Here is a 25,749-nt window from a genome sequence, read left to right on the forward strand (position 1 = left end):
AACGATGGAAGAGACTAACCAGATGGAACGTTTCGTCAGAGCTTTGCGAGGGGTCATTAGAAAATTCTCTTCAGACCAGCCTACGGACTACTCTCCTTCCTTTAGAGATAAAAGTCAAGATACTTGCTATATCTGTCAGAAGAAAGGGCATTGGTCTTCAGAGTGTCCAGACCGTCAAAAAAGAACAAAAACAGGGACTAAAAAAGACAAAAGTCAAGATACCTGTTATTATTGTAAAGAAAAAGGACATTGGTCTCCAGATTGCCCAAAAAAGAAACAAGAGGAGTCAGAAGAAAAGAGGGATTCTTCAGAAGAAGAGAGGGATTCTTCGGAGGAAAAGAGGGATTCTTCTGAGGAAGAAAGAAGACAGGTGAAGAAAAAGAAACAGGAGAAAAAAAGAAGAAGGGAAGAAAGCGAGGAGGAAGAAGAAGAGGAAAAGAGTGTGACGGTGAAGAAATTCAAAAAACAGAGAGACTAAACAAGGAGAAAAGAAGAAATCAATGAACTTTTAATTAAAGTGTTGAGCTGTGAATTGTGAATTGGATTGTAAAAAAATGGAGAAAAGAATAAATGAATGATATAAGGTAAGAGTCTTTGAGTTTTGATTTTAAAATAAGAAGCTACACTCACGCACTCATACACAGACACGTACTATAAGGGTAAAATGGGTGAGTTTTTTTTGAGTTATTGGCAAATTGAAATTGTATTTCTTTTCGAGAAATGTGGGTGGCCCTGAAAAGGGCCTTTTTTCTTTATGGTGCAGGGGTGAGTTTAAGCAATCAATTTTAACTGCCTTAAGCCTTTGCCACGGCCAAGGCCTACTTCTGGACTGCGTAATGATGATAATGATTGGGTTGAAATCACTAAGGGTGGTACGGTAGGCTTAGTCACAGGGTTGACATGTTTGGCTCGGGAAGGTCGTATTCTCTTCGGTCGTGATAAAGAAGTCTGATACATTTGTTTCAGACTTCTTAACTCCGCTAAAATGTCCAACAGTACCGTGACCGTTTGATTTTCACCCTCTTGTTTCTTTGCTGCTACTTCTTCTTGCTGTTGCTGCTGTTGTTTTTTTCTTACCTCTTCTTCTTCTTGTTGCTGTTGCTGTAGGAGAAAAGCCTGTTCCGCTTCCTTTTGTCGTTGTATAAATTTCTCCAATTCTTCTTTTTGTCTCTGTCTAAAATTTTCCACTTGCGGTAATGAAGAAGGTAACGAAGGTTCCGGAACAAATTCTTGCGAGGAGAGAAAATCCACAAAATCCCAATTCACCTCTTCTGAAAGTAAGTCCGAGTTCCCTTGGGCAGTCTCCCCTGCTGGTGCACCCCAATGGATCGTTTTCTGAGTTTCCGTCATGTTGAATCACTGTTGCATAGACTGACTGCACACAAGCGCTAGCGAATCTATATAGACTACGTGACGTCACAGACTGCTCTCTTCGGATTGGATGCGGGCTGACTGAATTCTGTAATGCGTGTTAGGATTGGTGAATGAACTCAATCCGTTTCAATCCTTCCTGTCCCTATAAATAAGCGCCGTTCACTGCACTGATTCACCTATTCTCGGAGCCTCAACATGTGGACAGACGTTGAATCTTCAACCCTTGTGTCAACAATGATGTTCAGGACGGACATGCTCATGTATGTCCGATCCAAGTGGACCGTTGTCCACAGGACCAACAGCAGCCTGTGGATAAGAAGAGTCTATATAGAGAGACAAGGTTGCCTCAAGAGGACTCTGATGTATGGCCCTGCTGTAAGACGAAGTTTGAGGAAAAGAAGATGTCGCAAATGCCCTCTATGTTAAGGGCATATTAACATAAACCAAAGGCCCTTTTCAGGGCCAGCCATATTTCTCGAAAAGAGATAGCCTTTCCATTGCCTACCCTTTTTTTAAAAAATTTTTTTTTAAAAAAAATCCCATGTTAAATTCCCCTTGTCCGTAGATTGTCCCACGATTTATTCCCATGTTAAATTTCCCTTGTCCGTAGAGTGCCCCACGATTTTTTGCCATGTTAATTCCCCTTGTCCGTAATCTGACCCACGATTTTTCGCCATGTTAAATTTCCATTGTCCGTAAACTAACCCAGGGGTGTTTTTAATGCTAATTCCCATTGTCCGTAAAGTGCCCCCCTTCACTACTAATAAATTTGCCATATTGCCTGTCGTGCTAACCATTTTTCAGCAGCAACACGTGTAACATTTGCTGCGTCGGCGAGTTTACTAATCGCTGCTCTAACTTTCCAATATCCCCTTGGACTATAATAAATCGACTCCATTATAATAATAATCGGTTGAGTCATTACCAGCTCCTAATGCTAGTTTACCCTTCATCGCAGATCTCACCAGCCAGTTAGCTAATGATTCTTTGAAAGATTTATTTTTGATGGAATTTAACGAATGAATTAATTTTACATCTGCGATATGTCGCTGCTGAAGATTTATACTTTTATAAGCTACATCATGAGCGTGACATGCATTATCAGTAGCGTTTACTGAATACTCACCAGGCCTTGACTGATCTTGGTTATCAAGTCTGGTACCAGGACCGTAGTATTTATACTGGAAGGTGTTTTTCTCCTGGGTATTTTCCCCATGGTGTTCCTGGTAACTTTGTTAACTGCGGGGCAATATCACCTCCCTTTTTTTTATAGTCTTACCCGTTGGTTTGTCAGCGGAAATAAACTTAAATTTTTTGTACCACATCATTCACACTTACCCGTAAGTGTTTGTCGTTTATTTTTCGTAGTTACAGTTGTTAGTCTACCTGTGGGGGTACGCGCCCTGCATTTCACACAATATAAATCCATATTATTTATTATATTTCTACATCATGGATGTACTTGATTTTTCAGCGACACGGAAGCAAGAGCCGGTCAAGCATCATCCGGCGCTACCAAATTGTGTCCGAATGATTATAATTGGCCCATCCGGGTCTGGCAAAACACAACTGTTACTTAATTTAATAATGAGGTGGATCAAATGGGATAAATTGTATTTAGTTGCTCTGTCAGTTGATGATCAGAGATGTTACGAAGTACTTAAGGATTTTAATGAAAATGCAAAGTTGTTAAACAAAGACGTTATTGAATTTATTACTGATATTAAACGAAGGGCCATCCGTACATGACCTTGATGGATTTATTAACAATTTAGTTATATATGACGATATAATGGTAGACAAACAGTCAAATCCAGCTCGGATATTTTCTCAAGGCAGGCATAAAATCACGGACGTGATTTATATTACTCAGCGGTATACGCAAATACCTAAAGTGATCAGAGACAACTGTAATATTTTAGTTGTATTTAACGGAGTTGATAAGCATACGTTGAGAAATATTCACCAGACTTGGTGTAGCGATGATATGGATATAATTAAGTTAAGAAATATATATAGTCAGGCTCAGTCAACCCTGCATGGATTTATAACAATAAACTTATATGACCCCCGATCACGATATCGTATAGGTCTTGATAACATTTTTGGATAGGGTGCAACCTCTCCGTTAAGGTAACCCGTATAGACTTCTTTTTTGCCCGGACCCTTCCAACGGAGCCTTCCCTCTTGAAAGCTTTTTTTTTTTCTTCTCAAAATGGAACCTTCCTTCGTTAAGGTAAGCCGTATAGACTTCTTTGCTCGGATTTATTGAGGTGGGTTCACCCTCTCTGCTGCTTAGACTCATGGGAATAGGAATGATTTCTGTAACATGCTGTACTTGTGTGCTTACGTGAATATTTGTTTTGTGTGCTTGTGTAAGTGTTTAACATGTACTTGTGTGCTTATGTGAGTAGGTGTTTAACATGCTTTACTTGTATGTTTATGTGGGTAGGTCTTGAAATATTTTGGATATGAATTGAGACAGAATAATAATCGGTTTCAGAGTGCAAACATTTATGTAAAAAGTCCGAAGATGATTAATCCAAAGATTTATTTATCTTCAGGTTGAAATGCGAAAACATCAACAAGTTACTTGTGTGTTTGTGGATTTTTAACGTAAAGTAACTTGTCTTGCCATAATAATAATATTTCAAACAAACAGGATAACGCGGTTAGTTGCGGGTCTCTGCGTTTGAAACTGCTGCATTTGTGTGCGTATGCATATATACGTGTTAAATCGGTATCTCGTAGATAGGCACCGACTGACGGCATCATTCAAAAATATTCTTTGTGGGAGTAAGTTGTTTTCAACACCAGGGATACTTCAGCAGAATAACACATTGTATTTTAAGTGGCTTTTTTATTATAGCGATTCGTTTTATTACATTTTGATACCATGTACATATTAAACTAGAACATTGGCAGATTATATCAGACGCCTGCACTTCCAATGATAACTTTGAAGTTTTATTTCCTTGTAGTATTAAAGAAGTTATGTATGCTGTTTTATGATTATAGGGCCTATTACATGCTTAGCCGCATACAAGAATAAACCCAAGGGATGAATTATCCTACTCTTGGCTGAATCGTCTTTTTAAAAAAAATGTAAGTACATCGCGGAAACGTATCCACCTGCGTTTAATTTCTTAATTAGTCCAATTTTCATTTTGCTAGAGAACCGACGACTTTTAAATAGGTTGAAAGAAATGAAGCAGTCATGATTTTGCTTACAAACTACACGGAACACAAATAATATATCCTTCACTCTCCGGATAAATTTGAAATAGAATACCCGAACACGTTGGGATGCAGTACGACTTTAAATTCAATACCTCGATCACAATTTATCATGGTATGCTTTAAAAAGAATGTGCTCTTTTCCAGCTGTTGGGGAAAAGGCACAGCATGCCACGGTCAATTAACACGCATATCGCCGAAGAATCGGAATAAAAAACAAGAACCTGTCTTTATTACTAGATTAACGGATTAAACCAGACGGTAAGGCACGTTTTATGTCTATGTGATGCAGTGAGAATGATACCTCGAGAGGAATGTTAAGAATTGACAATTCACACTGGCATACAGGAAGCGTGGGATTAATTGATGGAATATGCACAAATAAAAACAAATTTGTGGTGCGTTGAAGAAATCTTCGCCAGGCCGCTTGCATAGGAAGTCTATCTAGCAAATGTTGGATACGTATAAGTGTCAGTTAAGTTCTGAACGTAGATAATATAAAATACGTCGCCATAATTTGCTTTTTCCTGTACTCAGTCGCATTAATAATTTCCTTCCAGCCTGACTGTAGAGACAAAGAACTTAAGAATAGTCGGCCAAAAATACTCGCTGTAGGATCCAGAAGCCATAATTGGCTATCAAGTAATTAGATAAACAAGAAGGGAGACAGCTTCCCAGAATGAAGTTTTTGCTGCTTGCTGTCTTATGTACATATCAAATTGGACATACTGTTTTTGCCAAAAGGTAAGTCTCTCTCTCTCTCTCTCTCTCACACACACACACACACACACACACTCATGCAAATACGCTTTTAGTAACAAAGTCTCTCAAACAGAGGCTACCATTCAAACGAATACCTGCATGCATACAAGTACTTGTTATATATATATATATATATATATATATATATATATATATATATATATATATATATATATATATATATATATATATATATATTTCGAAGATCGAAAAGAAAGGCTTGTCCAATACCGCGTTGATAAGGTACAAGCTCACGAGCATTAGGACTTGCGTCAATACATGCGACTGAGATTCATATCGCCAGGGATGTGCTGAAAAATGTTACCCTAAAATCTTCTTTGACACAAGGGCGGCCTTTTAAAACAAATGCATATATTCAGTTAAATATATGGCTCTTTAATTGTGTAGAGTGTTCTCCACATAAATTACTGAGATTTACAATTGAATTAGAAAACTATACACCACTTCGACAGCTCTGTGTGTCAGTTAGAGACCTTTCTAATTAAAGCCCGCGATATTTTTTCTTCTGATTTCAGAGCTCTTTAGTAGAATTAGAGCTTTCTCTTGTGGTAGTCATTAGACAAAATGATGGCAGACATTAATGGTCTTCAAAATGGGATTTCGGCTGCAGTTTAAAGAACTAGGATAAGATAATAATTTAATTTATAGTTGAAACATTGATTTTTACTAAGATAAATATTGTTTTAAAGTACAGAAAACAGACGCAGAACTTTCCTGACTTTGACGGCTCGCTGATCGTCTGAACTGAAACGCTAACCAAAACCCACGTTCTTGGCCAGTCCAAGTTAACATTTACTAACTAGAGATTATTTTGGTCATAATTCAGTATTAACATTCGGTCGATCACTGATTAATAAAATGACAGGAAATATTGCTTTTTGCGGGCATTGTTTATAATCTGTTTCAGGAATCGCCGGTATAAGATTGAAATCTTGAAATAAGATAAACAATACATTTGGAATAAATCCCTGATTGAAGGTAACACATATCTGAGACTTACATACCTGTATGTTAGCAGCCATTATGTAAAACACGTTAGGTTGGCAGTCCATTCAAGCCAGGTGCTCTGATACTCGATTGATCATGTTCGATACAATTGTACACACTATTGTGGATATTCCTCTACCATCTTATATAATACTACCGACCAAACTGACCCGACAAATGCAACCCCAATCTTTTGTTCTGATTCTGGCAACGGACAGTTATTATGTCCGTTTGTAAGGTGGTACAGATTCCCACAAAATATAGCGCTCTTGCCTGAACTAATAGCTTTCAACCAAACATTTATTGGATTTATGTCATATTATACCCTAACCCCCCCCCTCTTTCTCTCTCTCTCTCTCCCCAAATTTAAACCTTTTAACGCTATCATACTTTCGCCTTTACCATTAAAAAGATACAATTAGATCAAACATTTGTTTATTTTTTTTTAAGACACGGGTTGAAAAATATGTTACATAACTAGAGAGAAAATAAGACTAGTAGTTTTTTACCATCTGGAAAAGATCTTGTCGGGGTGGGGCTGTAATAAAGTGTTTATTATACCCAGTGTGCATTTAATCGTATGATGTTGTTGTTGTTATGGGGTTTAACGCCATTTTTCAGCACACGATAGACTATGCATGGCGGCCAGTATTAATGGTGGAGGAAGAACCCGGGAAAATCCCAGGAAGAACCACCGACCGACGAGAAGCTACTGGAAAGCTTTCTCAAATACATGTACCCACATTAGCTGAATCCTAGACTCGAACCCACACAGAGGTGAGATGGCAGTGATCCGTAACGCAGAGCACTTAAGACCACTCGGCCACTCCGGGTCCCTTAATCGTATGAAATCATATGAATTTAGTGCCGTAATCCATGTACATTTTCTTATCGATTTACGGGGAAGGGCCTATTCTAAGTTGTGAGAACTTGTAGCCCGACCCCGTTAGCAGCAGGGAAGTTCTACAGACCAGACGTTCCAGACCAAATAAAGCCTCCTACGAGAACTTTCTCCGTAGAAGCCTCAGATTTCAAAAATAAAGCTTCCTACGAAAATTAATTTGCGTAAATTCACTCCCGACTGCAATTTTTGTGTACAAAATCGATGATTCTGGACAAGTAAAAAACGAAGATTTTAGGGGGGGGGGGGAAATTTATTCTGGTGTCGATGAAGTTTGTCAGGATTTGGCTGCGAGTCTCATGAATAAATTTGATCAAGACCGATTCGATATCTACTACGCGGATCATGAAGATTAATCGTGATAAAACCATGCGGTGTTGCCTGGGCGTGGCTGAAGAAATTTTTGAATTTGTTTATGTCCATATCGCCGTTGCACCAAGTCTGATGAATATTTCTCAGCGTGTGAGTATCGACGCCATTGAAAACCGACAAAATGTTACAATTGTCCCTAATTACCTTTGGAATTTGCGTATATCGCTGCGTCACGTAAATAACATCGGTGTTCTTGTGTCGGCCACGCGAGAATATCCTAGCCGGATTAGTTTGCTTATCCAGCATAACATCATCGAATACGACAAGATTATTAACATCGCCATCTAAATTTTCCACTGATGGAGCTTCATTGATGTCTGTGATGAATTCGATTGTGCCTTCGTCGGTATTGTCGCTAAATTCTTTTAGTACTTGATAACAACGCTGATCATCAACGGACGGTGCAACCAAATACAATTTGTCCCATTTTAACCATCGCATTATCAAATTTAGCAACAATTGCGTCTTTCCAGAACCAGACGGGCCAATAATTATCATCCTTATCGAATTTGGTAATACCGCGTTGTGTTTCGCTTGCTCGCGTTTCTTCGTGGCCGAAAAATCAATTACATTCATGTTACTAGAATATTATGGATCTATATTGTGTTAAGTGTCGCACGCGCACAGCTACGATAAATCCAACCGAAATCGTCACACGCAATAACAGGAACGCAATTACAGGAGAATGTGAAGTTTGTAAGACACGCAAGTTCAGATTTGTAAAAAAAAAACTAGAACAGGAGGAGACATTGCCGCCTCCATGAAAAATCTACCTGGGCTGCCCTGGGCAAAATATCCCGGAGAAAAGCATTTGCCAGGATACAATTACTGCGGACCCGGAACAAGGCTCGATATAAGACTCAACGATAAAAATCAACCAAATCCCGGCGAGGATCCAGTAAACGCCATCGATAACGCGTGTTACTATCACGACCTCGCGTATCGTAGCGGGGATTTACAACAAAGACATCTCGCTGATATTAGGCTAATTCATGCAATAGACGCGATTCCTAACAAAAAATTCAAAGAAAAATTGGCAACCTGGTTGATAAAAGGCGCGATGAAAGGTAAATTAGTACTCGGTGCTGGTAAATAATAATGGAGCAAATATATTATTCTCCGCGAGGATTCTGGCGAGGAAAATCAGCAATAGCCAAACTCGCCAAGGCAGCAAAAGTAAAACAATCCGTTGCTGAATCGTGGCTATCGAAACAGGCAGTCTGGCAAATATATCTCCCCCCGCCTAAGAAAATATCATATGCGAGTTTCTCCGTCAGTGTCCCTAATGAAGTTCATCAAGCTGATCTTATGTTTCTTCCTCACGATACCGTCGACGGAGTCACATACAAATATGTGTTGACGGTTGTTGATATCGCAAGCAGATACAAGGAGGCGGAACCGTTATCGAATAAAACAGCAACGGAAATTTCAAAGGCGTTTGAGAAAATTTACTCGCGATCTCCATTAACATGGCCGAAGCTTCTCCAGGTTGATCCAGGACGAGAATTTCTTGGCGCGGTTACTTCATTGATGAAGAAGAACAACGTGAAAATTCGACGTGGTATAGTTGGTGTTCATCGCAATCAGGCCATCGTCGAAAGATTCAACAAAACGCTCGCAGAACGATTATTCGGATACCAATACGCGCGTGAATTTATTCAAGATAATCGATCTCATGATTGGGTATCAAGATTGCCTCATGTGATTAACGCGTTAAATAACGAGACAACTAGAACAATAGCAATGAAACCCGCAATTGCAATTACAAAATCGAATATACCCCTAAAGCGAAATTCCACAATTCCGCCTGTGCTAGGTAGCGTCACGGTCCGGTATTTATATAAAGAAGGCGAGGCCGAGGGGGGAAGAAAAAGAGCAACCGATCCAAATTGGAGCGTTACAACACATAAAATATCAGCCGTAACAAGATCGTCAGGAAGACCAGCAATTTATTTCCTAGATTCACTAGCGCCACAACGCGGATTTACCAAGGAGGAATTACAAATAATACCGAAAGATACTCAACTACCGCCAGCGTCATTAATGTGAAACCGAATTCTACCTAATTGAGATAATTTTCTTACTCTTGACACGGCTAAATACACTAAATTTGACCAGGAAATTCTATCATCGACAATCCAAACTTGGCCATCCACGGTTAATCCCTGCGATGAATGTATCGTTGTTGCGTAGCCTAATTTCCATGGCGATCTTTCTGCGTTTATCGCGTCATTAACAAGATTAATATCAACAAGAATAATATCGTTCAAGACCAGGATCTTTTCCTCTCCGCAGGGTAAAGTAACACTGATATTTTGTTTTCTGGTATCAGCGGGCCTGTAACATAACGGCACCTGCAATGTTGGAAATTTCTCACAATGCAGCTTGAATAACATTTCCTGAATAACATCGCGAACAATTTTCCTACTAGCAACGATCAAATGATCGGGACGCCACAAATTTAGAAAAATATCCATCGGAGTCTCGTCGATTATTCTTCTCATCACATCGCATTGAATTTTATTCGGTTGTAATCGAATTATTTTCTTAAATTCAGTCAGTAAAATATCATCGGATCTATAATCGGCGTCGATTTCCTCATAATAATCAACGAAATTCCTGAGCCATTCGTGAGGAGATTCACCATCAATCGGATCAGGCTGGCCATGATCTCCGCACATTACCACGGCTGTATTTTTCTCCTCCAGCCAGGTTAGGAACGATTTTAATACAACTAAATTTACTGTGCAAATTTCATCAAATATTATAATTCTGTTGATATATTTATTTCCCATGCGAGCCGAATCCCATAATCCACCGCTGTATTTGAAATAACTGTGATACGTACTAGAATCAACGCCGCGTTGCCTTATTTCTCGCGCTAATCTGTGAGTTGGAGTCAACACGATCATATCAGATTTTGCAAATAAATTTATCGCTCGCGTTGTTTTACCGCTACCACCAGGACCATTCATGTAAACGAATTTGTTACGTGAAATTGGATCAAATGCGGATGCAGCCGTCGATATTTCCTCAAATTTATCTCGATGAAATTTATCGCAATCTTCGACATCGGCGTCCTCACAATAATCTAGGATATCTTCGTTTTTTATCCTCCAAGTGCCCCAAGAGCCATCGGCGATTAAATTATCTAGCCTATACTGATATTTCTCATCGATATAAAACGAATCCGTTGCTACCCTTACCGCGATATCAGAAAATTTGTTTATCATCGACAGTAAATTTATACTCACATAAGCGAGCATCGATGATCTCAAATGCGTATACTGCGCTGATTCTCCGTCAAGGTAACTAATTACTGTACCTAACTTTACTCCGTCAATGATAATATTCTCTCTGTTACAGAATATTCCACGCGATACCGTATCGGCAATAATAAAGTCCATTTCGGCATCGTTGATAAATAACCTAGCGTGTCGATGTTTATGATCAACGGATCCTCCTTGAGTAAATTTGCCAATTATTTTTCTTCCGATATCTTTCGCGTTTTCACAATCCGTCGGTAGCCACACTTCAGTTTGTTTTCTATACGATATAATCGCCTCGCTAACCGTCAACGATATTAACATTGACGAATCCAGCATATACCTCAACAACACTATAGGGACCCAACGACGCTGCGATAAATGCCGACCAAACCAAATATAACAAATTTTATGTAAATTTTCAGCAAACTCGAATGAAGTAACATAAGCGAATCCGGTCATGACAAAATCGGGTAACGGTCCGTTAATTGCTACCCTTGTCATTTCGTTGGTGGGATGGCCGAATTTAGCAAAATAATTCGCACAATCGCCATATCCAAGGAAACTTCCAGGATAGCACGCGCTCATGTCAACGGAGATCATATCTTCGAAATAATACTTGGTATTCCACAATCCGCCATGGCCATACTCGATACAACTAAGTTGAATATCAGTGAGAAATTCGTTTCTCGTAGGTTTCCACGAGTTTCTTTCTCTGGCAGCGTGAGCAGCAACAGACGGAACCGTAAAACAATTCGTTAATAACTGATCAGGATTTGACGAATATTTCACCGCGATATTTTTCATAGATTCATGTAATTTTTCATCTCGGTAAATATCTCCGCGCGGCAATATAAATTGATCGTATTTTTCTTCGCTCGAGAATAACCAAACTGATATTGGATCAGACGCGGCTAATATTTTGATATATCGGAACATGGCATCGGAATTGTCTTTTGCGCCTTCCACGGGATAAAATTTAACAGCGCGATCTCGCGGGAATATCATTACCGACTGCGACCACGCATGTGAATTATGATCAACAATTTCGATTGGTACTCCTCGAGATCTATACGGCGACGAATATAATATTTCTCCCGATAGCGTTTTCACGGTAATAGGAAATTTAAGTTTCTTGCTCAACACAGCAACATCGTCAATCGATGCGCCATCAACAACTGTCTTTGCCCATGAATTAATTTTATCCAACTTCAACTGAGTCAGGCCAGATCCACGATGAGCGTTTTTCATGTGCTCGATAACACGCTCGGCAACGCAATTTATCATCGGTGATTCTTTCATCGCGGGTAGATTTTTCATGTCAGGATTATTATTTAGCCGATAAATTCCATAAACAACAGCGCTAGATGGATACGTCCTAGCATAATAAGGACCGTCAATTCCCAATAATAATCCTGGCTTCGAATTTTTATCAAAAACAACATTTTTCTTACCGCCACGCACGGGATCTCGTTTATCGCGAATAATCCAAGTGTCGTCAGGCATTTGTGCAATAAATTTTATCCCAAAGATAAATCGTTCTTCATTGTGTTCGAATTTTATGTGCTCAATTATCTTCTTGGCCCGTTCTAGATTCATAGTAGCATCAACAGAGTTAGTTTTCCACGTTGACCAAGTGTGAATCGCCCCATCATCGAAAAATTCTTTTTTGGCACGATCAACCTCAGGAATGATATATTCTGCCTCATCAAGATCAAATGTATCCATTATTATATTTTAGACAAATGTTTAAATTATATAATGAATAAATGTTCGTGGATACCAATCGGATCAACAAAATCATGCGACAAATCCTGCAGAGGAGATTATTGTGGTGCTCACATATATGCAATTCGACGAGGCAGTAAAGGACCACAGCGGTGCTTAGTTTGCCAAGTTGGCACGCGAGGGAAAACTCGATTGTGTTTATCCTGTGGAGGGAAAAATTATCGAGAATTACGGAGATATTACGAAAAAAGATCCTCGTCGATAATAACATGCGAAGAAGATTATATTAATCGATTCAAGGCAAATTACGATTTAGACAGATAAATATTATATAATGAATCTGAAATCAACGATTCCTGCAATGAAAATCACACACGAGTATAAATCTCATCCTACGATCGAGGGTTACGAGTCGTCATCGGATGGTGTTGTCAGAAATATCAAAACGAAGAAAAATGTTGGTAATGTTAATAATTCGGGTTATCTCAAATTTACTTTCGGTGAGAATAAAAGAATAAATTATTACTGTCACAGATTCGTGTTTGAATGTCACAAAGGACTCATCAAGGATAATTTGGTTATTGACCATATCGACGGAAATAAAATCAATAATAAACTTTCCAATCTTCGCGCAGTGACACAAAGTGAAAATTGTAGGTCCGGTAATACGGGTGGCGTACGGCGACCAGCTAAAGCGGTTAAATCGGTAAATCAAGAAACAAATGAAGAAATTATATTCACGTCGATGCATGCAGCTGCAAGATATTTTGGTATTAATAAATCCTCGGTGCGACGAGTGGCAGAGGGAAATCAACATGCGACATTTTCATATAATCTCGGCACTTGGCTCAAATTCTCCTATATTCCGATAATATTTGATTCGGAAAGCGACGAAGAATAATTGAATATTTACAAAATTAATATAACATGAACGAGGAAAATATAAATAACATCATCGAAGCTATCGATGACCTGAGAAAAAAAATATAAATCTCCCATCGGAGTTGGACGCGAATAAAATCCGATCCGAATTCGAGACGATTATTCAAGGAAAACTTGAATATAAATACACGCTACCATCCGAATACAAATTAATAAAGAAAATCCAAATCGCGATGTATCAATCACTTGCGACAGTCAGCGATGATCGCGTCGAGGATTTTGTTAAATTATCTACGCTAGTGGAAAAAGCTAGATTGATTTTATCAGAATCATACGAGTCAAGAAAAATTACAAGTTCACGCGTCAGACAACTGAAAAAACTTGTCGATGAAAGTAAGGCCAAGGAAATATCTTCCTGAAGATTTCCGCAAACAAAAAAAAAACAAAAATTAAAAAAATATATTAATTTTGAAAATTTCCCTGGATTTTATTTATTTTTTTGGCCTATTTTACTGAAATTATGTTTTTGACTACCATTTACCCCGCCAAAAAACATAAAATTATATAAATTGCACAATTTGACTGGTATTTACCCCAGCAGATTCACGAAATTATATAAATTACTCGATTTGACTGGTATTTACCCCATAAAAAACATAAAATTATGCAAATTTCTTAATTTTTCTGATTTTTATTAATTTTTTTTTATTATTTACCAAAATAATTTATTTACTGAAATTATCCGTTTTTCTTTATTTTGATGGGGTTATTTACCCAGCAGATTCACGAAATTATATAAATTGCACAATTTGACTGGTATTTACCCTAACGGATTTACGAAATTATATAAATTGCACAATTTGACTGGTATTTACCCCATCAAAAACATAAAATTATGCAATTTTCTTTACCAAAATAATTTATTTACTGAAATTATACAATTTTTTACTAATTTTGAAAATTTCCCCGGATTTTATTTATTTTTTTGGCTTATTTTCCCCCGTGGATAGATTCGAAGATTCTCACGATTTGAAAATTCAAGAGTCAGAGACTCTCACGATTTTACCAGCAGATTGATACTTAGCGTTTCCCCGCGTATATCAAGCAAATTTCCGTTCTGATCCGTCAGTTTGAAATTTATCTTCGACAATAATCGATTGTGGCATCGCAGATAAAACGGATTTACTGGTTCTTTTATTATCAAATAACCCGGAGAAGCGCTAGGTGAAAACGAATACAATATAAATCCCTGCTGCGCCTGATTTGACTCTGACGAATCAACATTGTAGCTGCCCTCGACAACATCCGCGTGAAGATAAATCGCGATAACTTCCGTTATGTTAACGATACCTGGCGAGATATGCCGCCCTTGCCCGGCGGGATCGTTATCGTGTCTGAGAATTAATTCTGATTGTATTTTTTTAATCCACGCGGCATGTAATTTCGGAAATAAATCATCGATGGTATCAGTGACGGATTTTCTCAGTTTATCAACATCATAATCGGGAAATTTGAAATTTGGTAGCGTTTCCTCGGTTAAACTAAATACTCTCATGAATTTTTGTTTTTCTCCTGAATTTTTGATCAACTCGTATTTGCTAATAGGAAGAACATAATCGGCAATTGATATATCGTCGACTACCGCCTGAATAAACATACCATGATAATATTCAACATCATTCGCGAGTTGATTTAAAATCTTCACGCGTTTGATAATTTCGCTACATGAGCCCGATTTATTTAAGATGCATTCATGAAAGGATTCCCGCAATAAATTTAATTGTAATTTATGTTCTTGAATAAATTCGTCGAGGGTTTTTCTTACCAAGATACCGTCTATGGGGGTTATTATCCTGTTAATGTGGGTAGCGTCGAAGATTTTCACACCGGGGGGAATTTTAGGAAGAGGCAACCACGAGAGAATTCTTTCGTCCCTAAAAGTAAAAGCGAACATTACCCAGTTAAATTTGTGGTTGTTTATGAGGTTGATGGCGCTATCAATCAGAGGCTTGTGTTTGATATCTTGCCTCAATACCTCATCAGTAGTAAAATCTTCCTTTTTTGGCTCCGGTTGCTCTGGAGGAGCTTCCTCGTGCCAACCTGGAATAATAATATCTGGTTTTTCTGGTTTTTCCAGAGGTGCGATTTCAGGCCAACCTAATATGGTCCTAATCGATGATTGGTAAATATCAACGATATATGGCGATTTCACTTCTATCATCGATGACAGTGTTGGATCATGCGAGGATATCTTTATTCCCGGAGTAGCATCGCCGGTTACATTTGATATTCTGGTGGTAAATTCCTTATCCAGCTGATCAATTTCGTAACTGCCTGTTGGTATACCAACGACGATCCAATCGGGAGTTCCATCAGGTTTGTTTTTGTTGGCAAAAACAAGCGAATTATTCGATGATAATCTGCCGAATGATGTCGATCTAACATTGGGCCAGCTGTTATAGACACGCAACTGTATTAACGCAATTTCTTTGACGCTGATTGGCGTTGGAAAATTGATGCTAAATTCAGGTTTGGTTGAGCTTAACGATATTAACGTTGTTGTCGGCGGTGTCGTGTTTGTCACTATCTGGGCTAGCTCGGACATTATTAATATTCATTTGTTCAATCTCCGAGTAAATACCGATCATTGCCGAAAATTCTAGATCGGAGATAACGCCGTCATTGAGACTCTCGGAAAGTAACGATGATAATTTCGAATACGCGTCATTGATCTTGGTTAGTTTGTTTTTGTACAACGATAACTTCTCATTCGCGCATGAAAAGATTTTTTTCGCTACGATATTGAGAACACCAGCGATTGTTGTTGTTGACGAGATTATTATCGTTACTACGATCGGCGCGATTGTTGTTACCGCGGATAAAATAATTCCAGCACCAGCGACTACCGCGGATACCGTGTACACGGCGACGTCAATGATAACTAATCTACGCTGGTATTTTTTTATTTTTGTTTGATATTCGTCTAGGAGTTTTTTTTAGCGAATCCTGCCATGATCGCGCCTGATTATAACGGTAATCCGATGCGGTCATTTATTAGTTATTTATCTAGCCAATTGGTTGGGGATTCTCTATCTCGGCAACTGCGACCGGCTCGGATTGACCAACTATGTCCCAAACCGATAAATATTCGAAAATTATAAAATAATACACTGGTCCCATGTTGGTTCTATCCGGTGGCGTTAGTTTAAAAGTTTCGGTGTTATTTTCATCCATGGAAATAACGAAAAATCCAGGATAGTATTCATAAATTTCATGACGATTGGCCGTCACGTTAAATTTTGTTGACCTCGAAATAATATATGCTCGATATACACCCCGAATTGGCGCGGTAAAGTCAAAAGAATCATTATCGGGTGTCCAGGTAATATTTTGTGTCTTCATCACAAATGTTACCGCGCAGGGAAGAATTTTTGTTATTACAGCCGTTGGTATCGAAATATGCGTCAACGCAGGAATATCCAACGATGATATTTCGTAGCTAATATCACTAATTTTTGTAGTTGCGTCGAGAAGTTTCGTGTTGATATTTTGAATTTCTCCGTCGTACACTGATGTATCGACTTTTTCATTCGCTAATTCTCGTACCACGTTAATTTCATCGTTAATTTTAGTAACATCTTCGCTGATTTTTTTTGTTTTCTCGTGGAGGTCATCGTGTGATGTTTTATCGACTTTTTCGTTTACGATTTGGCGTACCGCGGAGGTTTCCTCGGATATTTTAGTAACATCTTCGCTGATTTTTTTTGTTTTCTCGTGGAGATCATCGTGTGATGTTTTATCGACTTTTTCGTTTACGATTTGGCGTACCGCGTTAATATCATCGTTGATGGATTTTGTTTTCTCGTCGTGTGATGTTTTATCGATTTTTTCGTTTACGATTTGGCGTACCGCGTTAATATCATCGTTAATTTTAGTAATATCCTCGTTGATTTTTCTTGTTTTCTCGCTGAGATCGTTATGTGATGTTCTATCGGTTTTTTGAAATATTAATGCACGTGACGCTTCAATATCTTTGTTTATTTGGGCGATATCCTCATTGATTTTTCTTGTTTTCTCGCTGAGATCGTTATGTGATGTTCTATCGGCTTTTTGAAATATTAATGCACGTGACGCTTCAATATCTTTGTTGATTTGGGCGATATCCTCATTGATTTTTCTTGTTTTCTCGCTGAGATCGTTATGTGATGTTCTATCGGTTTTTTGAAATATTAATGCACGTGACGCTTCAATATCTTTGTTTATTTGGGCGATATCCTCATTGATTTTTCTTGTTTTCTCGCTGAGATCGTTATGTGATGTTCTATCGGCTTTTTGAAATATTAATGCACGTGACGCTTCAATATCTTTGTTTATTTGGGCGATATCCTCATTGATTTTTCTTGTTTTCTCGCTGAGGTCGTTATGTGATGTTCTATCGGCTTTTTGACCCATCGTGGTATTTATTTTGGTAATTTCCTCGTTGATGGATTTTACTTTCTCGTTGAGATTGTCGTGTTTAGTTGAGGAGGTTTCGATGAATTTTTTTATATCATCGTCGAGTTTTTTATTGAGATTTTTTGATACCTCGTCGAGTTTTTTAAGATCGTTAGTTAGTTTGTTAAATCTTTTTGTTATTTTATCCTGGAAATCGTCAGTTGGTGCCTTATCGGACTTTAGAAGCATCGCCGCTGATAGCTCTTTGTCGGATTTTTCCACATCCGCGATATTGGCCTTTAGTGGTAATACCGCGATAATATCGGTAATATCAGCAATAGATTTTAATACCATCTCCGATTGGCGAGTAAACTGACTGATATGATCATTATATTCTTCTCGCTTGATTATATCAGCTATTTTGACATTGCTGGTTTGTAATCGCCCTTCGGTATTTTGAAAAACAGCAACTTCGCCAGGATCTACTTCTGACAGCGATAGAAGATTGTTAATATCGCTCTTGGTTGCGAATTTTGATAGATCAACGTCAGTCACTTCTGCTTTTTCCTTCCTGAAGATGAATCTACCGTAAATATCAACCATGATATTTATCTACGGCGTATTCAAATACTATTTTGTGATACGGACCGGATGATTTTGAAATTGCGTCAAGAACATTAATTGACTCCGGGCCGCATATCGGTGGATCTGCTAATGTTTGTGTTGGAAGAGTCGAATACCAAACCGGAAGTTTCAACGAAGACACGTAGTTGATAAATTCTTTCGGTGGTACTAATCCATATGAGTCAAAGTAAACGACTTCGCGAGGATTAATCGCGTAGGCAACCCAGTGCGTGCCAGGGCCGGTATTTTTATCGAGATTTATTATTCCTGTCTCGGTAGGGTTTGGTTTTTCTGGTAGTTGATCCCGCATAAATACGCCTCTGAAAAATTTTATTTTTTTATTCTTTGCTTCATTGATCAAATCTAAATTTGAATAGACCGTGCTAATCTTAGGCCGGATCCGTATGGGGGGCGTCTTAGATAAAGGCCGTTTCCCTTTTGTTGTTTTTGCATCCTTTTCTCGATTAAGGGATATAAGGCGGGAAATATTCCTCCCTTTTTTTTACGATATCTTCCTCCGGTAATTTTTCTTGTTACTGTGGAACCTACTTGGGAACCTATACCTGTTAGCGCGCCTAATCCTAGTGCCTTTCCAATCATCGGAAGAGCCAATTTCGCTAACCCCAATAGAGGAAGAATTCCGCCTGTTTTGACCATATCTCTGATGGCGCCTATGGAGAGACTCACATGAACACCGGAATTTAATGATTTGGCTTTGATAAATCGTTCACGTTGACCTCTAGTTAGTGATAATTTGTTAGGCCCACCGTGAATTTGTTCGTTTTTCAAGGTTAATTTCAAACCGCTTCGCTTTGCTGTTGCTGCTTGGAGCTTTTTTATCTGACCCGGGGTCAGAGTTACACTGACGTGCTCGTATGGCATATTAATAACCGCTTAATCTAAATTTAGAATTTGTCACATGTTCTCGACGGGAGCATCGATGACTCTCATTCTGCCGCTGATGCCTTCCAAGATCATTGTTCTATCGCTGAGTATTACCGCGATGGCTCTTGCTGCTCCGGCTGTGTTTATTCTGGCTTTGAAATGGATATCGACAACGGATTGTTTTACCAGGTCGAGATGCTCCAAGGAGAAGTAATAGATGGGATAGCGAGTATTAAAATCCAACTGTGATATTTGTAATCCCGTATCAATATTTTGATCGCGACCCATGAAACTTAACAAACGATGATACGCACGGGCAGTCGAATAATTGACAAAATCGATGGCTATTTCCTCGGATGGTTCTTGCTGACCGTTTATTCTCAGTGAAACATTTGTTGCTGCAAATTTGTCGAATATCATATGACTGTGAAGTTGATCGTATCTGTTTGCTGCTTGAAGAGCAACAAAGATGTGCCTAGGTGCCGAAACACCCTGTTGTGACGCAATTCGCCAGGTAAATATTCCGTTGATATTAACATCGCAGGAGTCGGTCATCGTTGTCAACCAGGACATGACGGATTTTCCGCCTTGATTCATGAATGATAATAATTTTTCTTCCTCGAGTATCGATGGAGTTATCGCTGGCATCCACAGAGTAAATTTAGTTAGGATTACCTTGCCTGCATCACCCGCACCCGCGCCTGCTTCTCGCCAGATGGCTTTGTCACTACCAGCAGCGTCTCGAACGAAAGTTATCGTGTGTTTCGCTCCGTAAATAACTTTTCTGAAATGTCTGCAAAATCCAAAAATGTGAGATAGTGGAATTGCACAGGAAAATCTTAGTTCACCGACAGTCAACATGGCTCTTCGCGTGGCAAATCCGAGGTTGTAATTATCATTGGTTTTAATTATCATGTCTTCGAAGGCAGTAGGACCAACGGCTTGAGCAACAACAGGAGGATCAGCACGATTATTCGGTTGTCTGATGATATACTGGTTATGATCAGCGTGATCAGAATTATCCTTGGCGAATATCATACTAGGACCGGCCGACCTGGTAAAATCATCCGAGTATCTCGCTAGGCCTATTATCGTCGTTGCTATATCAACGTTGTCCGTAATTGATTCGATCTCTCTTCCGTCGATCATGTAAGTGGCACTCTTGAATAAAGCCATGATGCCGTTGTTAACGAATCCTATTTTAAAATTATCGCCAAAGTTGGTATTATCTGTTTTAATAATTCTCCCAACAACCTCGATATATGCCTCAGATGGAAGAAAATATCTCGTTGTATCGTGGACTTGAATTTCCAAGCGATTAGGTGTATTTGGGTCAACTGCGTCGTACGAGAAATACTGGAAATCTCGCACGGATGTGTCTCTACCTACAGGCTCGTCCATGTCAAACACTTCATTTGACACTTGTGTGAACATTTATTATTAAGAATATCATCTAAAACGAAGACCGCTGCCTGAAATGAAGCTTGTATTTGCAACTTCCCTTGCTAGATTTGTCTTAGCAATTTTATTTGCTAGATTTTTCTTAGCAACTTCCTGCGCTAGATTTGTCTTAGCAACTTCCTGCGCTAGATTTGTCTTAGCAACTTCCTGCGATAAATCGTTTATTTTTTTATTTGCCGCGTCGTTTATGGCTTTGCTGATTTCGGGTGGCATTTCTCTGGTGCTAGGTAATTTGACGGGTTGTTTTTTGCGCATTAAATTTAATATTTTACTTTTGACAACATTGAAGCCTTTACTGGCCAAATTACCGATACCAGAGATAGCAGTCTCGCCGATCTTTCCTATTGCTTTTAACCCGATCTGTTTAATCATGGGTCCAATTTTAGGTATTATTCGCGTAAAGAGACTTCCAACAATATCGCCGAATCCATTACCGTGGATATATCTGTATACAGGCAATCGAGAGTTTACTACGCGGACCTGTTTGGGTCTACGCTGATGTTTGTGAACAATCATGTTATTTCAATTGTGTTGTTTTAATCGATGAGTTCATCGACAAGTTCCTTGTAAATGTGAGAATCGATGACACCACCGCGGAATAATCGCTGACAAATATCTGAGGCTTCGTTGATTACTTCGCGAGAGTTATTTCCGGCTCGTTTTCCTCCGATTAATACCTCGAGGCGAGACACGTCGTTGACAACACTATCAGGGCAAATTGTATATCCGCTTCCTGTCTTTGGTTTTGAAGATGATGGTTCGCTAAACCACTCCGATAACACGTCACCCCCTTCCTCTTTTTCTTTTTGTTTTACTTTTTCCACAAATTTAAAATATTCGTCATCACGTTTGTAAGGAGGTTTTTTACTAGCATAATATATCCAGTCGATATATTTGCTCTTTTCAAGAGGTTTCCCACGAAAATTGGGGTTAAAATATTTATCCCTATCATCATAATCCGCGGCAATATCTACCAAATTTTCTCCATTCGCGATTTGGTAATACACATCACGGGTAAAAACAGTTTTGATAGCTTTATGAAGATTTTCATATAAGGACTTCTCAGTTACTATTTCTTGTTGAGGTATTTCTGGTGATTTATCCGAAGTTTTTTTTTCTTCCTTCCTTGCATCTGCGAAGTCCAGATAAGAACTATACAGAGCATTGGTTTTTCTCACCTCAGATAAATTAAATCTACCTCGAAATAAATTATTATACCAAACATCCCGTGATTTAATTTTTTTCAATCCGTCTTCAGTTAAAAACGCCTTTCTATTGTCAAAGGAATCTTCAGCAAAAATAGCAAGTAATTCAATGTCATCTCCAAATACCTTAAATTGTTTTTCCATTGTTTCCCAACCACTCCTGGTAAATTTTTCTTTTATTATATCTCGAGGTTCTTTTTTTTGAATATCCTCCTTCCCTTCTTCTTCTTTCTCTTGCGCTTGTTCTTCTTCTTGCGCTTGTTTTTGCCGTAATTTTTTATCTTCATCTAATTCTTCCGGAATTTCCCCCGTCCTCAATTCTGCTTGTGCTCGTGCTTGTGCTTGTGCTTGTTCTTGTTGTGCTTGTGTTTGTGCTTGTGCTTGTGCTTGTGCTCGTGCTTGTGCTTGTGCTCGTGCTTGTGCTCGTGTTTGTGTTTGTACTATTCGTTCCGGCAATAATCGAGTGTGTTGCTCAATATCTCTCGTCATAGGAATAAGACCGCGCTTCCTAAGTTCCTTATCTTCCTTTTTGTCGCCGTATGCTACCTGTTCGATCGCTCCAGTGACTGGACTCAACAACTTTGACGATATCTCGGTAATTCCATATTGAGAATCTTCGTAATCACGAACTTTTTTCTTGAATAATTGTTTTGCCGGGATAAGTTTCTTTACTGCCGCTAATTCTTCTCGCGCTAATCTGGCAGAATGAGGCTCTCCAACTCTACTAGCTTTCCGACTCATATTATTTTCAACTATATTGTTTTAATGCGAGGTAAAATTAGGATCAGCAGCCAAATCCTGACAAACTTCGTCGACACCAGAATAAATTCCCCCCCCCCTAAAATCTTCGTTTTTTACTTGTCCAGAATCATCGATTTTGTACACAAAAATTGCAGTCGGGAGTGAATTTACGCAAATTAATTTTCGTAGGAAGCTTTATTTTTGAAATCTGAGGCTTCTACGGAGAAAGTTCTCGTAGGAGGCTTTATTTGGTCTGGAACGTCTGGTCTGTAGAACTTCCCTGCTGCTCCCGTTTTTTAACATTTATGGCAATAAAATATATTGAAACTAGAATGCTAGAGATTGACTATATTCAGTGAGCACCTGAGGGACATGGGTTATTGAGAACTGAAGCAAATTCCACCACTGATTTTGGAAAAGAAACAGTGGAGACATTGCAAATTAATTTTCCAGGAGTGAATTTTTTTATTGATATATTTCCTTTTATCAAGTATATATAGTTGATTAAAGAATGATACAACACAAAATTAACACACAACAAAGATGACGGAAGTCTCCAGAATGCTACGATGCGTGTTTTATGAGGTCAGATATATGTTCATCAAGCAGTGCAACAAAACGGTGAGTGTGTGTGATATAGATTTTTTAAAACGTAACAATTTTGCAGTCATATCGCTATGATGTCTGCAGTGTGGCAGTTTAAAGTGATGTGTAGCACTGGGGCATCATGCCGCAGACGTGTAGCATGATGTCCCACCAAGTCATATTATCCTGACACCAGGCCCATCAGTCCTAACACTAACCTCTTAATGCTGAACGCCTAGCGAGGCAGCTGTTAGTACCATTTTTCCAAGTCTTCACAACGGAGTGAGTAAAAACAATGTGGTTAACGACTTTCTACTGTCGAAACTACACAGCAACTATTTTATGTACACTTATATAATTTGTTTTCGACCGTAAGGTACTTTGTACACTCCCTTATAAATATGTCAGACTGCAAAAACAAGAAAGACCCTGATCTGTCGTAGCATCATGCGCATGCAGATCAGGGTATGTGCTGTTTATTCTACTGATTACTCCTAACAAACTGCACGGACCCAGATCTTCTGGCGCATAATGCGCCGACAGATCTGGGTCCGTGCAGTTTGTAGCTGGAATCATTTTAAAGGCCGGTATAGACGTTATGTTATAAAGCGATTGGTTTAATGACCAGTGGAGACCCTCATATGCTGGATAATTAAAAATGCAGATCAGGGTCTGTTGTTCGTATTTGGGATAAACTTACAAACAAGGATATATATGGTGCGTGTAGTCAGGGCTCTCGACGGAATTTCAGTATGTGTCTTGTACTGTTATTACTCAGAATCATCCTGCTATTTTCTAACACACCCAACCACATGCTTAACTTAGGAGTCATCATATTAGCTAATGCGATAAATAAAACCTTCTTACATTTTGTATTTGGGCTGAGTGGTCTAAAGCGCTCCCCGTTATGGATCACTGCCATCTCACTTCTGTCTGCGTGGTTCGAGTCTCGGATTCGGCCAATGTGGGTACATGTATTTGAGAAAGCTTGCCAGTAGCTTCTCGTGAGTCGGTAGTTCTTTCCGGGACTTTCCCAGGTTCTTTCTCGACCATTAATAACGGCCGCCATGTATAGCCTATCGTGTGCTGAAAAATGGCTTTAAACCCCACAACAACATTTTGTATTTTTATTTATTGTCTTTATTTAGATATTACCTTACTTTAAAATTCGTTTAATTTTACGTATTATTACTTTCAAATTCACCTAATTTCACGTAGTATTAATTATTATAGGTTACTGAATTTGTATCGGAAAACATCGAGCTTTTTCTGAAGGCTACTGCACGACTATGGGAGTAAAATATTCTTTAAAAAAGGCGATAATATTTTCCCACACAAATGTAAAAACCTTATTATATACGCATTTCGTTTTCCTACCTAAGGCTTAATAATGAATGAATACAATAAACAAAGTAATTTCTGTATTTCAGAATAAATACACAACCGTAGATTATTCATCAATACACAGTAACAATATTAATGCGCGCGTAGCACCGCTCAGCGACCTTTTTGAACTTCTTAGCGCGCTCGACATTACTTTTTTAAACAATTTCTCGTTTTGGTCTACTTAAAATTGAAATTTAGAGTCATATTTTGAATGAATGCACATTAAAAAAAAATTCAGTTGGTCTTGAATGGATGGAGTTTGTTTTTCTGTTGACCCAACTAAATTTTGCGTTTCTGCTTTTGATGGACTGGATTTACTGGGTCAATTCAGTGCAGAAAAGAGAGTGTGATTTCTGTTGGAAATTTTGTCGAAATTACTGTACAATTTCAGTGTTTATCAGGTTTTCCATGACATTGGTCATGTCATTCGCAGAACTAAGAGAGTACATTTTGAGGAAACCCAAGATGCATAATGTAAGTATGATTATTACCATTCTTATTACCAGCTAAAGAAGACATATTTTTACGCCCTGTCACTTGCATGCTCGCTGTTGGAGAGATCCGAGATATGACCTGTATCATTAATTGTACGTCTTCTATCGCTTGCCTTACATTGTATTAGACTAGTTAAACGGGGAAAATTGCAGAGCAGCTGCTGTGTGACAGTCCATTTATCTAGCGGGAAAAATAATATTTTTTTGCTTGGCTTATTGTTTCTGAGATTCTTAGTCTCCTACTATAAAAGCTTCAGTCGCATTTTTTTTCCTCTGGAATTTAGTGTTTTGACTGACTTGTAAAATGGTACTTCTCTGATAGATTTGCGTTAGCCCTTGGCTTCAATGTGATTTTTTATGCTATGTTTATAGACCCTAGAAAGCACTGGCCATTACATTTATGA

General features: G+C 38.7%; 1 protein-coding gene across 2 annotated transcripts in view; it reads left to right on the plus strand.

The window, feature by feature from the left end:
* The first annotated feature begins 4,805 nt into the window (after positions 1-4,805).
* LOC149802041 (pregnancy zone protein-like) overlaps positions 4,806-25,749 on the plus strand; it is a 173,614-nt gene continuing 152,670 nt past the window's right edge. Inside the window, exon 1 of one of the 2 annotated variants that reach the window (XM_089956448.1) lies at positions 4,806-5,355. In XM_089956448.1, the coding sequence (XP_089812574.1) occupies positions 5,291-5,355 (65 nt within the window). In that variant the 5' untranslated portion in view covers positions 4,806-5,290. The remainder of the gene's footprint in view (positions 5,356-25,749) is intronic. The other variant, XM_089956445.1, reaches the window with a different exon arrangement.

The sequence above is a fragment of the Sinohyriopsis cumingii genome, chromosome 4, assembly GCF_028554795.1.
Source record: "Sinohyriopsis cumingii isolate HCF-2022 chromosome 4, ASM2855479v2, whole genome shotgun sequence".
Lineage (NCBI taxonomy): Eukaryota > Metazoa > Mollusca > Bivalvia > Unionida > Unionidae > Sinohyriopsis > Sinohyriopsis cumingii.